This window comes from Bombina bombina, chromosome 4 (assembly GCF_027579735.1).
Source record: "Bombina bombina isolate aBomBom1 chromosome 4, aBomBom1.pri, whole genome shotgun sequence".
Lineage (NCBI taxonomy): Eukaryota > Metazoa > Chordata > Amphibia > Anura > Bombinatoridae > Bombina > Bombina bombina.
The window spans coordinates 794,833,089-794,854,890 of record NC_069502.1 but is presented as its reverse complement, the minus strand read 5'-3'; the positions used below and the strand labels follow the sequence as shown (position 1 = coordinate 794,854,890).

General features: G+C 38.4%; 1 protein-coding gene across 4 annotated transcripts in view; it reads left to right on the top strand.

Moving 5' to 3' along the window:
- Positions 1-21,802, top strand: part of LOC128656998 (gastrula zinc finger protein XlCGF57.1-like) — a 149,518-nt gene that overhangs the window by 15,316 nt on the left and 112,400 nt on the right. For 3 of the 4 annotated variants that reach the window (XM_053711211.1, XM_053711213.1, XM_053711210.1), the window contains exons 2-3: positions 18,609-18,714; positions 19,826-19,930. In XM_053711211.1, the coding sequence (XP_053567186.1) occupies positions 18,609-18,714; positions 19,826-19,930 (211 nt within the window). Of the gene's footprint in view, positions 1-16,503; positions 16,683-18,608; positions 18,715-19,825; positions 19,931-21,802 lie in introns of all 4 variants that reach the window. The other variant, XM_053711212.1, reaches the window with a different exon arrangement.

Below are 21,802 nucleotides of genomic sequence, written 5' to 3'. Positions count from 1 at the left end.
AACTAAGAATACCAAAAGAACAAAGCAAAATTGGTGATAAAAGTAAATTGGAAAGTTGTTTAAAATTACATGCCCTATTTGAAACATTAAAGTTTTTTTTGGACTTGACTGTCCCTTTAACTATCATGCCCCCCACTGAGGGTGTAATCTCTTCTGCTGGCTGTGTTTACTTAGGCTTGTCAATAGCGTATACGCCAGTATCAAAACTTTCAGTATAGGTTGGGAAACCACATGCTAAATCAGCTATTTCAAATGCTGAAATCTGAGTAAAGGAGCTACTTGCAACCAATTTAATACACTCTAGCAGGTAAAAAGGATCATTGGGAATAATTTAAAGGGGAGAAAGTTTTTGGGTGAACTGTCCCTTTAAATACCCAATGCTCACTGCCAGGGTTCCTGCAAACCCCCAAACAGATGCACACAGAGATAGCAGCATTATAAATTATAACCAATTTATTATGGCACAAGAAAAAAGTCCACAACGTTTCGGGGTCTTACCCCTTAATCATGTGAATCACATGATTAAGGGGTAAGACCCCGAAACATTGTGGACTTTTTTCTTGTGCCATAATAAATTGGTTATAATTTATGCTGCTGCTATCTCTGTGTGTAACATTTTTAATTGCCAGACTATTCAATGTTTAACCCCATTTTTAGCTGCTTGTAATTTAGGATTGCGGGAATTATTTTCTCTCAGTAACTGGATATTGTGAAATTAAATTGGATATTTTTGCAGTAATTAAAATTATGTGTGTGTGTGTGTCCTGTTCTTGCACACTTTGCATTGCATTTTCATAATTTGATTTGCCTTATTTTACTTAATTTTTTTTACTGTGTTTTTTCACTGCCAATTGATGGAATGCGACATTCTACACAGTGATTGCTGGATCACTGCAGAAGCTCATGTATATCTGCAAATGGATTCTAGCATTTTCTAGGGGAAGTGGGGAAAAATACAGGAAAATTGGAGGAAAATAGGGAAAGTGCATTGCAAAGTTTCTTTAAAAAAATAAATTAAAAAAATCACCATTCTGTGTTTAAAACACCTTAAATTTTCCTGTTTTTTTTTTCTACTGCCCCAGAAATGCTAGAATCCATTGGCAAATATAAATGAGCACCTGCAGTGATCCAGCAGTCACTGTGTGGAATGTTGAAATTCCATAATTTCTAGGGCAGTAAAAAATTGGTGGAAAACCGAACACATCAAGTAATGAAAATACATTGCAAAGTTTGTTTGTATGAAGAAGAAAAAAATCACCATTGTGATTGATTTTTTTTTTTTTTTTTAAACAAAGAAACTTTGCAATGTACTTTCTTTATTTGATTTGTCCTATTTTTCCTCCAATTTTTCTGTGTTTTTTTTCCCACTGCCCCAGAGATGCTGGAATGCATTGGCAGATATACATGAGCTCCTACAGTGATGCAACAATCACTGTGTAGAATGTTGCATTCCATAATTTCTAGGGCAGTGAAAAAACACAGGAAAAATTGGAGGAACATAATGCAAATCAAATCCTGAATACGATGCAAAGTTTTATTTGAACCCCCCCAACAAAAAACACAGTTGTGTGTTTAAAAAAACAAACAAACTTTACAATGTATTTTCATATTTGATTTGCACTATTTTCCTCACTTTGTTTTACTGGCCTAGAAATGATGGAATGGAACATTCTACACAGTGACTGCTGGATCACTGCAGTTGCTCATGTATATCTGCCAATGCATTCCAGCATTTCTGGGGCAGCGAAAAGGGCTAATTTAGTAAAAATAGTTAGCACAATTATTTTTTTAAATTGCTGGCAAGTTTTTTTTTTTTTTTTTTTTTTTTTAGTTTTCAAAAGAGCTTTATTTTGATATTTTAAACATACACATCATAAGTTGAATGTATACATACATCAAAGCTGTTACAGTAAAATGTTTTGTCACAATAATCCTTTGAAAAAACTGTAAAACGGTGTGAGACACGCTTATGAACATTCATTTCATCATTGGAAGGAACCATTTAAATGCAGTGTATGTTTTCATTGTTCCCCAACATCTGGTTATGTAGACCACTCTTGGGTCGTAACATATTTATAGGTAATAAATAGACATGGGGAGAGATTGGAATAAAGCGAAATCAACAGTTATGGTATGGGAAACATAGAACATATGTGTTTTAACTCTAAATCATGCTTATAAATTTTAAAGCTGAGCCACATATATGTAAGGGATAAAGCTTATTATGTTCAAATAAATGTGTGAATATTGTGTATGATCTGAGGTCAGGGGGCTAAAATGATATATCATGTTCAGGGGCTAATTCTTAATTAAGCAGTTTTATTCTTTATGTTATAGTAAAATTTCTATCTCGCTGGCAATACTATATTTAGATGAGTGAATATGAAATTAGGAAGCATTATACACTACAAAAGGAACGTGGGGCTATACTCCAGGTTAGATCTTCTTTAAATGCCTTCTGAAGTATATCTAACTAACCTTTCATGAAGGGTGGGGAGAGACGCATATAGGGCGTCTTAAAGGCCAGATTTGAGAGGAATTTGGGTGGTATATTAGTGGGTTAGATCTGTAAGAAAGAGATTGGCACAGGTTGCTACTTTATTTTTAAGGTTAGTTTATCTTTTGTTGATCAAAACGAAAGGGTTTTGTGAGACCTATGCCATAGTGCCTGGTTTTGTCTATTACTGTGCTGCTAAAGTAGTTATACATAACGTGGCTCAGACAACCAAACAGAAATTCCTTGTTAATTATTTACACAGAACGGCACTTACATGTTACATAAGTGTACAAATATAATCATCCCCCAGCACATTACCTTACGCTAAAACTGTGAACAGCAAACAGTCAACAGGACTTTTAACCTAAACTTGTACATAGTGCTACTACCTTATTTAATTTAACAAACTGACGTTTCTATGCAGCATGGCTCTCAGCCAGTATCAAAACACCAATGAGCCCATACCAACATCGCCACATAAGTGAGAAAAATATATTCCCCAATTGTATTCAGTGTATCTATTAGAGCCAAATGTCCCTTTAAACTGAGCAGTGTCTCTGGTGCCCTGCTGCAAAGTGTTTCGGATCTATAGCCGTGACCTGTTAAGGATGATAGTAAGTCTCTTACTGTCGGTTTAGTGCTGTACAGCGGCCCGGTCTTGGATGCTGACTCTGACCTTTCTGTTCTGGGAAACCCTGGCCCGGTGTCTACTTGATGATGAGACCGCATTGCCGTGTTCTTCTTTGCCGCTGTCTGTGGGGCAGGACCAATGATCTGACTTAGTGGTTCTGTAACCACCAGGGGCAATTCCGCTCCGCTTAACTCCTTTCCTCGCTGTGCTCCAAAATTATTGCTTAGAGCGTAGATCTGCTGTTGCATGAGCTGTACTTTACCCCTGTGTGGTCCAGTGAGTAAGCTCGCCTTCTGTGCATGCTCCGGTCCGTGCAGCTCTTGTGTTGTAGGGGAAGGATTGGCCACAATGAAGCCTATGCGGGTTTTCCCCGGTGTATGCTCGTTAATGAGTGTCTCACTCTCCTGCTCTCCCTCTAAGCGCTGCAGAAGACAGTCGTATGGAGCCCTTTCTATCAGTCTCTGCAAGCGTGTAATTAAGTTCGCCATTAGTGCCTCATAGTTACTCTGGATGCGCTCCTCCGCCATGTTTAACCTCCTCCGCTTGATGTGAGTATTTTATAAGCAAATTGAAGCGTTTCCCCCGCTGCTGTAGGTACTCAGGGTCTGCCCCCTGATCCGTTAAGGCTGTGTGCTAATGAAGAATCGGTAAGTCGGGTTAACCGACAGCACCAGTAACCCGTTTCTTCCCGGGGGGGGTGGGTACCTAATAGTGGGCCGCCGCCCTAGGCCATATACTTCCAAACTGAGTCCCCAGAGTCATGAAAACGGCAAGAAGGGTGATTATAAGACCGCAACTGCCAGAATCACGGTATCTTAGTGTTATTTATTTGTAATCCTGCCGTTTAGACACTTTAATCAGCGGTTTAGTGTCGATTCTGCTGGAGCCTTCAGGAATTGCGTCCGTTCCAGGACACTGCATGGACACGCCCCTGCTGGCAAGTTTTTTAAAATCATTTTAAAAAATAAGCAAAATTAGTTACATAGCTATGCTGTCTGGAGAAGTCTGATCCACCTGCCCTTATCAGTGTTTAGCATCAGAAACACAGGCTTTGTATTTCAACTGCGTTGCTCCAGCAGATAAGGAGTGTAAAAGCCTTGTGTTCTACCAAAAGCAAAGGTGGAGATAGATACAGCCATATAAGGAATTGTGTGTGTGTGTGTGGGGGGGGGGGGGGGGTAGTTAGAGCTGTTCAATTCAAGGGTTAATGGTGAGGCACTGCAGTGTAAATTTGCAGGTAAAGTAATTTAAAGTACATATTTATATTTTGTCTCTATCCCAACGTGTTTTATGTCCCTTTTAATGACTGTATCTCTGTCTTTTTGTCAAGTGAGATTCGCCATGATAAGACAAATTAATTCTTACTTTGTCTTATAATATCTTGGGCTGTAATTTAAAAATTGAATAAAAGTGCTAATTTTTGTTCATACTTTGGGGCGGCTTGGCAGATCCCCTACGAAAAATCCAACAATGTCCTTATTTTACAGATTTGTGTATGCAAAGTTTAAAAGTGTTGTTATGTAATAAGAATAGAATCCAGTTTGCCTAGGAAGACCGTTTTCATAGCAGTTTTTTGATAGTCAATATGGCATCTCAGAGTCTTCTTAAATTTGGCTTCAAGTAAACCAGCAAACAAGATGCAGCCACAGAAGAGACGGGCACACAAGATGCTGGGAATGTGTCTCAGAGCCATAGCGACTTCGAGAGTAGAAGCCCAAATCCTACTGCTGTTACTGTATCAAAAGACAAAAGGTATGATACAGAGAAGAGACAGAGTGTTTCAACCTCACTGGAAAGATTCCTGGACTTGGCTTGTTTTGAAGGAGAGTCAAGGGGAAGAAAAGATGTTCTGTGAAATTTGCATAAAATACCCTACCATAACAATGAGTCACTCTGGATCTGGTAAGAATGCCTTTGTTAGTGGCTGTGATAAATTTTGCATTGAACCAATCAAAGCTCATGGAACAAGGAAAGCTCACATGGCATGCAGTTCGTGGTTCAAACAAGAAAAAAACAAAACACTAGTGAAGTCGAAGGCATCAGCAAGTTCAGCGTTCACTATCAGTACCAGTTCTGCAGTTAAATCAGTGCAACCCATTATTGTTAAAGCTCTTCAAAAACTGAAGGAGGTAAAAAGGAAGAGGCTAACTATTTTATTTAACAATGCATATGTAATTGCAAAACAGGGGAAGCCTCTTTCAGACATGGATATGTTGTGCCAAACAATGATAAAAGGCTGGTGTGGACTTAGGGAAAAAAAACTACACTAATCGTGGAAAAGCTGCTGAATTCATTAAATGTGAAGCGGAAATAATTCAACAGGACATCAAAGAGATTGTCTGTCTGTCAGAAATTCATGGTTTATCTGTATTGTTGCAGATGGCAGCACAGATGGTGCCATAATTGAACAGGAAACCGTGCTGAGCAGGGTTGTTAATGAGGGGAAACCTTATACAGCATTTGTAGACCTTGTCCCAGTGGAGCACGCCCATGCTACAGGTGTGCTGGATGCGATTGTTAAAGCTCTAAAAAAACCTGTCTTTGGATATGCTACATATGAGGTCCCCAGAACAGCCTGGCCCAACGCTTATCTCTGCAAATTTTGATGGTGCTGCTGTATTGCTGGGTTCAAAATGTGGTGTAGCAGCACTGATAAAGAAAGACATCCCATTTCTGCTATCTGTACATTGTGTAGCACACAAGCTTCAGCTGGCAATTCTAGATGCAGTGAAGAACACACCTTATCTTCTTTGTTTTAAAGAAACTTTGAAATTTGTCTTCAAGTTCTACTGGAATAGCCCTAAAAGGAGAAGCGATGCAAAAGAAATTGCAAGGGTAATAGAAGATAGCTTTGCTCATTTCAGTGACATTAAACAAGTGAGATGTGTTTCTAGTAAAAGTAGGGCCCTAAAAGCAATGCAGCAAAACTTGCAAACTGTGGTTTTACATCTTGGCCAGGTTGGTGCTGGGACTGATGAGTCTTCAGCTAAAGCAAGAAAATATCTCAAATGCAACACCAGTGTGAATTTTCTCTCGACCCTGTGCATTTTTTGTGATATTCTTGATCCTGTATCTCAGCTTCAATAGAATGACCTTCTGTTACTTGATGTTAAGCCTGCTCTTGAGAAATGTGCACTAAAACTGACTGGCTTGAGGCTTCATCTGGGTGAAAACATGAAGCTGTTCAATAGACTGTACCATCCAGAGGAGAGGAAATTTGGAGATCAATCTACTGAGGGGTGGGAGATTCAATTGACAGGCCAGTGCCCACCAGCTACTAGCATACGTAATGTACAGCTAATTGAAAACATTATAGATTACATTGATGAAAGGTTTTCCATTTTTAATTCTATGCTATCCAGTGGATTCCAGGTTTTTGACTACTCAACATGGCCTGAAGGCAGAGAGGAACTATATACGTATGGCAGAGATGACCTTGAAGAATTGTTAGGCTATTTTGGCATTCTTTTCTCGGCTGAGGAAAAGTCGGCTATCCTTGATGAGTCTTGCGGACTTAAGGCTTCACATGACAAATTTCAAAGATAAAAGCATAAAAGTTTTGGCTGCATATTCATCAATGTTGTCATCAAAACCATCTATGTTGTGTAATATACTGAAGGTTGTGGAGATGATGTTCACAGTAAGTTTTTCAACAGCAGAGGCAGAACGTTTTTTTTCCTGCAATGGACATAGTAAAAAATCCACTTCGAACAAGACCTCAGCAAGGCATACTGCATGACTTAATGCTCATTAAAATGGAGGAATACGAGCCCAGCAGAGCTATTCAGTATTGGCTTACATCTAGTGGAACCATAAGAGGCCTCACGAGGTTGACTCTGCCTAAAGTATACTTTTAAGTTTATTTTTTTTAAGTAAGCTCCAATTTTTTTTTGGGAGTAAGCTCCAATTCTCATTTGAAAATCCTGTTTAATCACACTAACTACTTGCATTTGTTGATTGCATTAAAATATTGTTAGGTCTGTCTCCTAATTTATCAATAAAAACTTTATTTATATACAGTTTTGGTTTAAAATTATTTTGCGAATCAGGACAAGTAGATTGTCACAAGGGACAAATAGATTGGGCTCCCGCTTTAGTCCCTTGGACAAGTAGTTTTTTTTTTTTTTTTTTTTTTTAAATTTCACACCCCTGAAGGAGGGGATGCATGTGTGTGTGGGACAGAGGGAACCTCTCTATAATATATACCTGTATATAACATACCGGGAGGGGATGCATGTATGTGTGACGCAGAGGGAACCTCTCTGTAATATTATATCTCATTGACGGAGGAACTGGTGAGCTGTGTGCAGTGGTTGATCTTAGAGCCGGCTTTCATTTCAGGATTCCCGCTGCCACGGTATTTACCTCCTCCTTTTGCTGGATCACTGTGTCCTTGAGTTACTCACGGCCCATTTTTTTATAATAACACTAACTGTGACTTTGGAGATTACGCTACTAGTGCGATTAGCACGCTATAAAGGGACATATATACCCTGGACAGTCTAACACTCATAGTGGGCCAGTGTGTCAATCTCAGCAGGCACAAGCAGTTTTTGGATCACTCAGCATATACAGTTTTGAATCGTTTTTTGCCAAGATTTGTATTTCAAAACAAAGTGCCATTACATACCTCATATGTTTGAGGATGAAGCTTGTAAGTGTACATCTTGATGTTTTTATTGTATGAATAAAGTGGAATAACTGTTTTAAATCTGCACTTAGATCAGTGTGTTTACCCTTGGCTGCGCTCCATCCCCTTTCTGTTTCTACAGATTTCATCATACAAACCTGTAATTTCTTTCATGTAATTAACAAGAGTCCATGAGCTAGTGACGTATGGGATATACATTCCTACCAGGAGGGGCAAAGTTTCCCAAACCTTAAAATGCCTATAAATACACCCCTCACCACACCCACAAATCAGTTTTACAAACTTTGCCTCCAAGGGAGGTGGTGAAGTAAGTTTGTGCTAGATTCTACGTTGATATGCGCTCCGCAGCAAGTTGGAGCCCGGTTTTCCTCTCAGCGTGCAGTGAATGTCAGAGGGATGTGAAGAGAGTATTGCCTATTGAATGCAGTGATCTCCTTCTACGGGGTCTATTTCATAAGGTTCTCTGTTATCGGTCGTAGAGATTCATCTCTTACCTCCCTTTTCAGATCGACGATATACTCTTATATTTACCATTACCTCTACTGATTCTCGTTTCAGTACTGGTTTGGCTTTCTACAAACATGTAGATGAGTGTCCTGGGGTAAGTAAGTCTTATTTTCTGTGACACTCTAAGCTATGGTTGGGCACTTTATTTATAAAGTTCTAAATATATGTATTCAAACATTTATTTGCCTTGACTCAGAATGTTCAACTTTCCTTATTTTCAGACAGTCAGTTTCATATTTGGGATTATGCATTGAATTATCATATTTTTCTTACCTCAAAAATTTGACTTTTTTCCCTGTGGGCTGTTAGGCTCGCGGGGGCTGAAAATGCTTCATTTTATTGCGTCATTCTTGGCGCGGACTTTTTTGGCGCAAAAATTCTTTTCCGTTTCCGGCGTCTTACGTGTCGCCGGAAGTTGCGTCATTTTTTGACGTTATTTTGCGCCAAAAATGTCGGCGTTCCGGATGTGGCGTCATTTTTGGCGCCAAAAGCATTTAGGCGCCAAATAATGTGGGCGTCTTATTTGGCGCTAAAAAATATGGGCGTCTCTTTTGTCTCCACATTATTTCAGTCTCATTTTTCATTTGCTTCTGGTTGCTAGAAGCTTGATATTTGGCTTTTTTTCCCATTCCTGAAACTGTCTTATAAGGAATTTGATCTATTTTGCTTTATATGTTGTTTTTTCTCTTACATATTGCAAGATGTCTCACGTTGCATCTGAGCCAGAAGATACTACAGGAAAACCACTGCCTGCTGGATCTACCAAAGCTAAGTGTATCTGCTGTAAACTTTTGGTAGCTATTCCTCCAGCTGTTGTTTGTAATAATTGTCATGACAAACTTGTTAAAGCAGATAATATTTCCTTTAGTGATGTACCATTGCCTGTTGCAGTTCCCTCAACATCTAAGGTGCAGAATGTTCCTGATAACATAAGAGATTTTGTTTCTGAATCCATAAAGAAGGCTTTGTCTGTTATTTCTCCTTCTAGTAAACGTAAAAAGTCTTTTAAATCTTCTCTCTCTACAGATGAATTTTTAAATGAACACCATCATTCTGATTCTTTGGACTCTTCTGGTTCAGAGGATTCTATCTCAGAGATTGATGCTGATAAATCTTCATATTTATTTAAGATGGAATTTATTCGCTCTTTACTTAAAGAAGTAATAATTGCTTTAGAAATAGAGGATTCTAGTCCTCTTGATACTAATTCTATACGTTTGGATAAGGTTTTTAAAGCTCCTGCAGTTATTCCAGAAGTCTTTCCTGTTCCTAATGCTATTTCTGCAGTAATTTCCAAGGAATGGGATAAATTGGGTAATTCATTTACTCCTTCTAAACGTTTTAAGCAATTATATCCTGTTCCGCCTGACATGTTAGAATTTTGGGACAAAATCCCTAAAGTTGATGGGGCTATTTCTACCCTTGCTAAACGTACTACCATTCCTACGTCAGATGGTACCTCGTTTAAGGATCCTTTAGATAGAAAAATTGAATCTTTTCTAAGAAAAGCTTATCTATGTTCAGGTAATCTTCTTAGACCTGCTATATCATTGGCTGATGTTGCTGCAGCTTCAACTTTTTGGTTGGAAACTCTAGCGCAACAAGTATCAAATCGTGATTCTCATGATATTATTATTCTTCTCCAGCATGCTAATAATTTTATCTGTGATGCCATTTTTGATATTATTAGAGTTGATGTTAGGTTTATGTCTCTGGCTATCTTAGCCAGAAGAGCTTTATGGCTTAAGACCTGGAATGCTGATATGGCTTCTAAATCAACTCTACTTTCCATTTCTTTCCAGGGAAACAAATTATTTGGTTCTCAGTTGGATTCTATTATTTCAACTGTTACTGGTGGGAAAGGAACTTTTTTACCACAGGATAAAAAATCTAAAGGTAAAAACAGGGCTAACAATCGTTTTCGTTCCTTTCGTTTCAACAAAGAACAAAAGCCTGATCCTTCGTCCTCAGGAGCAGTTTCAGTTTGGAAACCATCTCCAGTCTGGAATAAATCCAAGCCTGCTAGAAAGGCAAAGCCTGCTTCTAAGTTCACATGAAGGTACGGCCCTCATTCCAGTTCAGCTGGTAGGGGGCAGGTTACGTTTTTTCAAAGAAATTTGGATCAATTCTGTTCACAATCTTTGGATTCAGAACATTGTTTCAGAAGGGTACAGAATTGGTTTCAAGATGAGACCTCCTACAAAGAGATTTTTTCTTTCCCGTGTCCCAGTAAATCCAGTGAAAGCTCAAGCATTTCTGAATTGTGTTTCAGATCTAGAGTTGGCTGGAGTAATTATGCCAGTTCCAGTTCTGGAACAGGGGATGGGGTTTTATTCAAATCTCTTCATTGTACCGAAGAAGGAGAATTCCTTCAGACCAGTTCTGGATCTAAAATTATTGAATCGTTATGTAAGGATACCAACGTTCAAGATGGTAACTGTAAGGACTATATTGCCTTTTGTTCAGCAAGGGAATTATATGTCCACAATAGATTTACAGGATGCATATCTGCATATTCCGATTCATCCAGATCATTATCAGTTCCTGAGATTCTCTTTTCTAGACAAGCATTACCAATTTGTGGCTCTACCGTTTGGCCTTGCTACAGCTCCAAGAATTTTCACAAAGATTCTCGGTGCCCTTCTGTCTGTAATCAGAGAACAGGGTATTGTGGTTTTTCCTTATTTGGACGATATCTTGGTACTTGCTCAGTCTTTACATTTAGCAGAGTCTCATACGAATCGACTTGTGTTGTTTCTTCAAGATCATGGTTGGAGGATCAATTTACCAAAAAGTTCTTTGATTCCTCAAACAAGGGTAACCTTTCTGGGTTTCCAGATAGATTCAGTGTCCATGACTCTGTCTTTAACAGACAAGAGACGTCTAAAATTGATTACAGCTTGTCGAAACCTTCAGTCTCAATCATTCCCTTCGGTAGCCTTATGCATGGAAATTCTAGGTCTTATGACTGCTGCATCGGACGCGATCCCCTTTGCTCGTTTTCACATGCGACCTCTTCAGCTCTGTATGCTGAACCAATGGTGCAGGGATTACACGAAGATATATCAGTTAATATCTTTAAAACCGATTGTTCGACACTCTCTAACGTGGTGGACAGATCACCTTCGTTTAATTCAGGGGGCTTCTTTTGTTCTTCCGACCTGGACTGTAATTTCAACAGATGCAAGTCTCACAGGTTGGGGAGCTGTGTGGGGATCTCTGACAGCACAAGGAGTTTGGGAATCTCAGGAGGTGAGATTACCGATCAATATCTTGGAACTCCGTGCAATTTTCAGAGCTCTTCAGTTTTGGCCTCTTCTGAAGAGAGAATCGTTCATTTGTTTTCAGACAGACAATGTCACAACTGTGGCATACATCAATCATCAAGGAGGGACTCACAGTCCTCTGGCTATGAAAGAAGTATCTCGAATTTTGGTTTGGGCGGAATCCAGCTCCTGTCTAATCTCTGCGGTTCATATCCCAGGTGTAGACAATTGGGAAGCGGATTATCTCAGTCGCCAAACGTTGCATCCGGGCGAATGGTCTCTTCACCCAGAGGTATTTCTTCAGATTGTTCAAATGTGGGGGCTCCCAGAGATAGATCTGATGGCCTCTCAGCTAAACAAGAAACTTCCCAGGTATCTGTCCAGATCCCGGGATCCTCAGGCGGAGGCAGTGGATGCATTATCACTTCCTTGGAAGTATCATCCTGCCTATATCTTTCCGCCTCTAGTTCTTCTTCCAAGAGTAATCTCCAAGATTCTGAAGGAATGCTCGTTTGTCCTGCTAATAGCTCCGGCATGGCCTCACAGGTTTTGGTATGCGGATCTTGTCCGGATGGCATCTTGCCAACCATGGACTCTTCCGTTAAGACCAGACCTTCTGTCGCAAGGTCCTTTTTTCCATCAGGATCTGAAATCCTTAAATTTAAAGGTATGGAGATTGAACGCTTGATTCTTGGTCAAAGAGGTTTCTCTGACTCCGTGATTAATACTATGTTACAGGCTCGTAAATCTGTATCTCGAGAGATATATTATAGAGTCTGGAAGACTTATATTTCTTGGTGTCTTTCTCATCATTTTTCTTGGCATTCTTTTAGAATACCGAGAATTTTACAGTTTCTTCAGGATGGTTTAGATAAGGGTTTGTCCGCAAGTTCTTTGAAAGGACAAATCTCCGCTCTTTCTGTTCTTTTTCACAGAAAGATTGCTATTCTTCCTGATATTCATTGTTTTGTACAAGCTTTGGTTCGTATAAAACCTGTCATTAAGTCAATTTCTCCTCCTTGGAGTTTGAATTTGGTTCTGGGAGCTCTTCAAGCTCCTCCGTTTGAACCTATGCATTCATTGGACATTAAATTACTTTCTTGGAAAGTTTTGTTCCTTTTGGCCATCTCTTCTGCTAGAAGAGTTTCTGAATTATCTGCTCTTTCTTGTGAGTCTCCTTTTCTGATTTTTCATCAGGATAAGGCGGTGTTGCGAACTTCTTTTGAATTTTTACCTAAAGTTGTGAATTCCAACAACATTAGTAGAGAAATTGTGGTTCCTTCATTATGTCCTAATCCTAAGAATTCTAAGGAGAAATCGTTGCATTCTTTGGATGTTGTTAGAGCTTTGAAATATTATGTTGAAGCTACGAAATCTTTCCGTAAGACTTCTAGTCTATTTGTTATCTTTTCCGGTTCTAGGAAAGGCCAGAAAGCTTCTGCCATTTCTTTGGCATCTTGGTTGAAATCTTTAATTCATCTTGCCTATGTTGAGTCGGGTAAAATTCCGCCTCAGAGAATTACAGCTCATTCTACTAGGTCAGTATCTACTTCCTGGGCGTTTAGGAATGAAGCTTCAGTTGACCAGATCTGCAAAGCAGCAACTTGGTCCTCTTTGCATACTTTTACTAAATTCTACCATTTTGATGTATTTTCTTCTTCTGAAGCAGTTTTTGGTAGAAAAGTTCTTCAGGCAGCGGTTTCAGTTTGAATCTTCTGCTTATGTTTTTTGTTAAACTTTATTTTGGGTGTGGATTATTTTCAGCAGGAATTGGCTGTCTTTATTTTATCCCTCCCTCTCTAGTGACTCTTGTGTGGAAAGATCCACATCTTGGGTAGTCATTATCCCATACGTCACTAGCTCATGGACTCTTGTTAATTACATGAAAGAAAACATAATTTATGTAAGAACTTACCTGATAAATTCATTTCTTTCATATTAACAAGAGTCCATGAGGCCCACCCTTTTTTGTGGTGGTTATGATTTTTTTGTATAAAGCACAATTATTCCAATTCCTTATTTTATATGCTTCGCACTTTTTTTCTTATCACCCCACTTCTTGGCTATTCGTTAAACTGATTTGTGGGTGTGGTGAGGGGTGTATTTATAGGCATTTTAAGGTTTGGGAAACTTTGCCCCTCCTGGTAGGAATGTATATCCCATACGTCACTAGCTCATGGACTCTTGTTAATATGAAAGAAATGAATTTATCAGGTAAGTTCTTACATAAATTATGTTATTATATATCTGTATATAACATACTAGGGAGGGGGTGCATGTGTGTGTGGGACAGAGGGAACCTCTCTATAATCTTAAATATCTGTATACGGTGTTCACCAAAACGTTTGCCAGCCAAACGGCATTATGAAGAAGCCAGGTGGGAGCAGTGTAATACATTGCAATGTGATTTCATTTTACTTTTTTTTTTTTTTTTTTTTTTTTAATAATTTTTATTGAGGTAATATAGAAAGCAGTACAAAATAAACATTTACACAGGCCCTCAACCCGTAAGGGCAAATAGAAGTAGTATACAGTACCGCATATAAATCAAACATTATCACAGTAATATAGAGCATAGTTTCCAACATGTAGTTAAATAGCTAAATTCAGAGAAAATACTAGTATTAAAATTCTACCTGTGTGATATTAGAGCCAAAGAAATTAACCTCAAATTTTCAATGTATCATAAAGGGCCACTCTTAAGCCCTTGGGTCTATAAATGTCCCAACATATTTAGAACTTTCAAGTATATAGCATATAGGGCCATATTGGAACCCTGGCATATAGCACCCTCCTTAAACTAAAGAGACCACTCACGGGTCTCTAACCACTAGAAAAAGCATGTAAAAAAAAAAACAGGAGAGTAAGACTAACATTATACACTATAGGAGTAGAAATATTACTAGCCGCTATATTATGACACCCAAAAGTGTAATAACAAGGAAATTAAATGGAATCTGTGTTCCTAAGTTTAGTTTTTAAACAAATACTAAGGGAAAACCCTTAGGAGGGAAAACGGAGCCAGCCAGCCAGCTAATAGTATAAGACTAGTCAGATAGGGCTATGAGAGCAAGGGGTTCACAACTAACTCGCGTAGCATAGCTACTAAATAACCGGGTATAAGCAGTTAAGGACTATCCTTGATATTTTATAGTTATATATACACAAACTATCCACTTTGAGAGAACTGTACATGTATTAAGGGAAGAGGGGTATGGGAAACCTAGGAAATCACATAGAACAGGCACTATCAGTAGGAAACAATATGAGGTTCCCAGCTCATACCCCTACCTGTATTTCCAATTTAAACAATCATAAAATATAGGGACATTATTAAACTCTTGAACTACATCTGCACATATATATGGATAAATATGGGAGCACTATATACTAAAGTCAAAAGAGAATGAGTAACCTAGGGAACTTATGGAGCTCTCGTTCTCTCTGCCCCAATTTGCAGTAGCACCTAAAATACAAGAGGGTAGTCTAAAAATATCAATACAGACTCTAGGGCCATATGGAATTGAGAGTACCAATAGCAGGTGGAGATATAGAATAAAATGACCACCTGGTGTAAAGTCCTATCCCTAAGGGGGTAATACGGAAGGCTCCAAATAATAGAATACTTGGACTAAATAGAATGAAGGGTCCTGTAAGGACTGCTAGGCTTATGCTAGGAATGCAACAGAGGTGGGTGACTCTAGCTTTTGTATATTTTTTACACATATCAAATGTACATAAAATTCCCAGTGACTTATCTGGTAGCTATAACCTATCATCCGTTTATCATGAACAAAGCAGGTTAGGAATGTAGTGTACCGCCATGAACCTGGAGAACAAACCTCTTAAATCTCAGTGGATAGGATAGCTTGCATAACATTGAATCAGGGAGCTAGAAATACACATAGAACACACATATACATATATAGTATAGCTAAATGTTATTGCGATCATGCCTCCCCGGCCGCTGGCGGCACGTCGCAATGATCAAGGAAAATAGCAGTGTTAAAGGATTTCTCAAATAAAGTACTGTACAGTGTGAATAATCATTGATAAAGTAGAACTAATTTCCATCTATCCTAAAAATAAAACTTAGTAGCTCTTCTAAGACAAAATCTAGATGTGTAACATAGCTATCCCTACTGAATCATTATAAACAGTTTGATTATAGTGCAGAGACATACAGTGAGTAGCAATATAATTAGCATAAGCATACCAGTAAAGTCTCCCAAAATATTCACTTGAATCTATAAAACTGTATATATTAGCAATAACATGTAAGTAATATTGGATTCCTAGCATGTCAAACCTGTAATTAAAGCCTCCACATTACTATAGGTTTGTTACGAGATGGGCTATAGAATATAACAGAGTCTAAGGATTAGAGAAACTCTTCGAAAAGCTGTATCTGGCATAAATAAGCTCTAAGTCATACATGGAATAGCAATTAATAATCAAACATTAGACTAGGCAATAAGCTTATGAATTATTTCCCTCTGACCAACCTTTCTATACAGCTATAACTAGCCCTCAGTACTACAACCAATAACTGTGCTGCTTTGTAGGCATACAATTAAATGCAAAATAACTGCTGCAAACAGAACACTAAAACAGTAATTATACAAACTATTAACCAGAGTGTCTCTCATATGAATCGGAGTCTTGAATTGTCCCAAAAATAGTTACAGGTCCGTGTATTCAGACTAATGTCCTCGAATGTAGCATTCCCAACATAGCATATAGACTGGGCTCACAATAAGAAATAAGTAACTGGCAGTAAATCTAAAGTGAAAGAGCCAGACGACTCCCAGAATAAATAGCAACTGTTTGAACATATAGTAAATTATATTAGAATTGGTTTAAACATTTAACCCTAATTAAAACTGGGCAAGTACACTGCAAGATATATCATCTTATGATCTGAACTTTACACATGGGTTTTATGCCATAGAATCTAAAACAGTGAACATAAACATGTGGAAATCAACTGGGGTTCTCGTCACCCTCAAGGAGCCTGATGTCACTAATCACACAGCCTGCAGGAGAATATATCTGCCGTTAAATGAAAGCTCCGACAGTTCTTAGATTGTGGATGTCCTCCGCTATTAGAGAGGTTCTGTTCCGGTAAAGGTAAGTACTTATCCTACGCCAGCTCTCTGCAGCAACCGGCTCAACAAATGCTTGCAGAGTTGTGGCTGAGCACGATGATCTGCCTCTCTGATCCCCTGGCTATATGACTCCTGTCGGCAACCAAGAGGGACATAACAGTCTGTTGCGTAGGACTGCTTCAAAGACTTCAAGATGGCCACCACACTAGCATATTCATTTATAATGGTCAGGTAGTAAGGGCCCTTTACCCCCAACCACAGCGAGGTAGATGTGCATGTTAGCGTAGCCAAAGATCTGCTGCCAGAAGCCACAAGGTCTGCTTCGTTTTCGCTAGGAAGCGAGCATTCTGAGATCTGCTCCCAGGGATCGGTCAAACTCCACTATCTCCCGGGATCCACATAGGTGGATCTGTTTGCAAAGGCTCGCCACTCTCAATCTCGAACTGAGGCGCATGAAATAAATTAATTATGCACCTAGTCATCTCCGTCTCAAACTCCATTAATAGGGTCTGTAGCAGCTCCTGTAGATTCTCCATTTTTTCCATGCAGGCCGCACTGTTATACAGCCTTTTCAGCGGCAGTCTGGTTGCATTAAAAACGTGAGATAGGGGAAAGTCTGCAGAAATAGCTTTTGGGTCTCTTCAATAAAATTGTATAGTTCCCACTGCCACTAATTTCAAGAAATGGGGGTAAAATTAAAGTGAATATCTGGAGCTCATGTAAAGCACGTCTTATCCCCTCAATATTCGGCTCCGCCCCCTTCATTTTACTTTTATTTATAAATGTTATATAAAGGAATACTGATTCAGATAGAGCATGCAATTTTATGCAACTTTCTACTTTTTACTCCTATTATTAATTTTTCTTTGTTCTCTTGCTATCTTTATTTGAAAAAGAAGGCATCTAAGCTAAGGAGCCAACAAATATTTCGTTCAGAACCATGGACAGCACTTGTTTATTGGTGCTGTCCAATCGGCAAGGACAACCCAGGATGTTCACCAAAAATGGGCCAGCATCTAAACTTACATTCTTGCTTTTCAAATAAACATACCAAGAGAATGAAGAAAATGTGATAATAGGAGTAAATTAGAAAGTTGCTTACAATTGCATGCTCTATCTGAGTCACGAAAGAAAAAAATTGGGTTCAGTGTCCCTTTAATCTATCTTTAATAATTTAACATAAACTGATTTAATTATAAATTGTGCAACAAACATTGAAAAAGACATTAGCTAATTCTAACCTATTATTGTCCTAAATTTTAGCCTGGTAGTTAGAAAAAAACAGCTGGATAGTGTGCTCATTAAAGGGACACTAAAGTAAAATTAAACTGATTCAGATAGCGGACACAACTGTAAACAACTTTTCAATTAATTACCATGATCTAAATGTGCATAATATATTTATTTACACACTTTCCCAGTGACCAGCTCCTACGAAGTATGTGCAAGAATTCACAGAATATGCATTATGTGATTGGCTGATGGCTGTCACATGATGCAGTGGTAGGAAAAAATATAAATTAAAAATGGTATTTTCCTTGTATTATGCATTTACTGTTTATGATAATCTACTGTTTTTAGTGGCCTTTAATAGGCCCTGGGGAGAGAAGGGCAGCCAGTGCTATATAATTAATGTAATTTACATATGTATCTCTTTGTATGACCCTCTCAGCCACCCTCTCCTTCACTCAAACACAGCCTCTTGCTCAACTTCTCAGTCCCTTTTCTTCACGCTCTTACCAGGGTAAAACTAAATAACCTTTAGCATCAGTTGTGAGTGTGCGTGTGGTGTATGTATACATGTATGTGATGTGAGTTTGTGTACATGTGTGAGATATACATGTATATAGATATATGTGTGTGTGTGTTTGTATATGTATTTATTGGTGTGTATGTGGCTATTATTCCCATGTGTGTAGTTTCTGTCATGTATGTGCTACTGTTGCAGGTCTCAGTGTTACACAACGTCACTGACTATGAACAAGATGAAGAAGAAGCTGCCTGAGCGGATCCTGAATCACATCCTGGAGATTCTCTACCTGCTGACGGGAGAGGTGAGAAAACATAAGGACCGTAACCTCCTGCAGTGAAGATGCGTATTAGTTGCTTAGCAATAAGAGGTGACAGATGCTCAGAGGAAAAGAATGAGCCAGCGTTTATTCCCAGAACAACTCTACACTTTTGTTTTTGCACAAACACCATATTCTGTTGTAGAAATTCACTTGAGGAGACGGTAATTTCCCAGCAGCCTTTTGTTATTTGTTTTATCATCCCCATACACAGGCCAAGTAATAGGCAGATTATGAATAGATGCCAGCTGTAGTCTAATAAAGAATAAACTAGTATTTATATGGCTAGCTGGTTAGTCCGCTGACATCCTGTGCCTGAAAACTTCATTCCATATGTTCTGGTTAATGTATAGATGACACTTTATATTTATTTTACTTGGGGAATTTTCACTTATTACTTAATTACTCAATTACCTTTATTTACATTTGTACCAATAAGGTTAATCAATTTAGTGTTATCAACAATCACAAGCACACTAAGCTCAAAATTGAACTCCCTAAAAAGTTAATTATATGCAATGAACAAAAGGTACTTATATTGTTTATTTTGTCTGGTAATTTATCTCTGTACATTGTATTTTTTTTACTTTGCCCAAAAATACAGGAATGTATCCTGCAGTATCCAGAAATGGACGTTGCAACAAGTTACACAGTGATTGCTTAGATATTCAAGAAGCTTCTCAGGGGTTGTGCCCCTGTACTGCAAAACAAAGGGAATATTGCTTAACTGTTTAAATGCTTGTAAACTTGTATTTTGCATTCAGAAAATTGCAATGCAGCTCTTAATTGCTGACAAATACTTTGCATATGTAAAATATTTATTGTGTACACAGATATTTTGTAATGCTGTCCTTAATTTCTGATATATACCTTGCACATACAACAATGACTTTAATGCCCCTTTAACTAGAGTGATTCAGCAATTACATTGGCCTTCTATCATGCCAGATTCATTAAGTGTTCCACAAGTGCTCAGATTGGCTGCATAAGAGGATTGTCTTGTCATGTGACCATGATGAGATGGAGACTATGATAACAGGATATACACAGGTGATGTGAGAGGGGTCAGTGATGTTTTTACGTTTCACTCTTGCAGCGTATGACTAACTCACTGACAGTGAGTCACATGACCGGGGACAAGATGACAACAGAGAGGATACTGACCCACACCCTGCAGATCATGTACCTGCTGACAGGGGAGGTGAGAGCTGATAGAATATGTCATTATAACAGTTGCATATATTTACATATATGTTTAATGTACTTACATTAAAAGTGCTTTAAAACATTAGAATAGGATAAGCCTGGCATACCCTCACTCATTCTGTACATGGGGTATACTAGCTTTTCACACTAAGGGCTAGATAGCGCAAATTAGTGCTTCAATTGCTAACTGCACTAGAAGTAAACCTGTTGAGCTCGTTGGGTTGCGCTGGTATTATGATATTTTATGGGCTTCAACCAGACAGCTGTAGAAACCTGGGAAACTAAGATACATTAAATAAAGTACACCCCTTGACGCATCAAATGAGGGGCTACATGTATTGCTAGTTCAAAAATAGACAATGTAAAAATAAGTGGAATATGGCTCTTTGCTTAGCAATGCAACTTATTCCATTAATTGCTGTGCACCCCAAACTCATGCTAGAAATACTTGTAGCCCCTCATTTGATGCACTAAGGGGTGAACTTTCTGCAAATGTGTGCGTTGTGTACCCCATTTTAATTTCTTAGGTGGCTAGAACTGTTTAATTGCTGAAAACAGTACAGTAAATTCTAAGATGCTGTTTTTGATAATTTATCACATTGACATGCCTGCAATAAAACAGTGGAAAAAAACAGTGAAATGTTCTTAATTTCTGCTTATTTCAAACAGGTTACCTACTACAAATATTTATCCATACAGGTTTTGATATAGCTTAGAAAAATAAAATTACATACTATTATTTGAGTCAGGAGTAAAAAAAATACGTCCTCAATTACTAGTGGGAATATCTCTCCTTTCCAGCAGGAGGCGGCAAAGAGCACCACAGCAAAGCTGTTAAATACCACTCCCCTTCCCATAATCCCCAGTCATTCTCTTTGCCTCTGTCAATGGAGGAGGTGAAGTTTGGTGTCTGAAGAAATTAAATCCTTTATGGCGATAGTTTTCCCTGCAAGCAAGGATTTGGGTATAGCCGTAGTCCATGTCAATCTCTGCCGCAGAGTAGTGGTGGCTTTTAAGCAGTTAGGAAGTTGTAAGGTGATGCTTACTTTGTTTCCTAACCTATTGCTGCCCTAAATGTAGTAAATCTGAGTTGGTTACTCTGTCCTTTCTCTTTTCCACAGGTCTCTGTTAGGAGTTTGTGTCCTTTCACACCTTGTGAGCTGTCTTCCTTCTGGACAGCTAGACTGCAGGTAAGTGCTTTTTGTCTTCTAGTTATAGGAGACTTTGCACTTTTAAAAGATTCATTATTTACATTCTGCAGTTTTTCTTTCTGGGATTTTGTAATCCTTTTAATAGGATTCGATAAACAGTATGCAGGCACTATGTGATTTGGGATTTGCACGTTAGGACCTGGTGTTGCTAAATTTTTAAATTTTGGCAAATGTTTGTTTTGTTTTATGTAGTAACGTTTGTTGCTATGTCTGTTTCAAATTTCTCGCCTTTTTTCTTGTCTGGATTTTTTCGGATGTGCCGGTCATGTGATCCTTGTGTTTCAGTTATATGGAATGAATTGGTGTCTCAGTGTACTGTATGTGCAGTTGCCTGTCATTCTTTGTGTCCTCTTCAAGTCTCCTGGAATTGCGGTAGGCACCTCAGTACTGCTGAGGTGTAGAGGTTGTCCAAATTTAGTTTTTTTTTTTGTTTTTTTTTATTATAACGTTTTTGGTTTTTTACGTTTTTCTTAAAGTAACAGTTGTCCTTTATTCAAATTTATTTCCTGGGCTGATTTTTCTTAGCTATGGACATGGATAATGAAGGTAATGTTTTTAATAAATGTTTATTATGTTTAGAGGCGCAAATTGTTTCTCCTTTGTAATTTTGTACTACTTGTTTAGCTAGAATGCTACAATGTAAAGAAAAATTATTG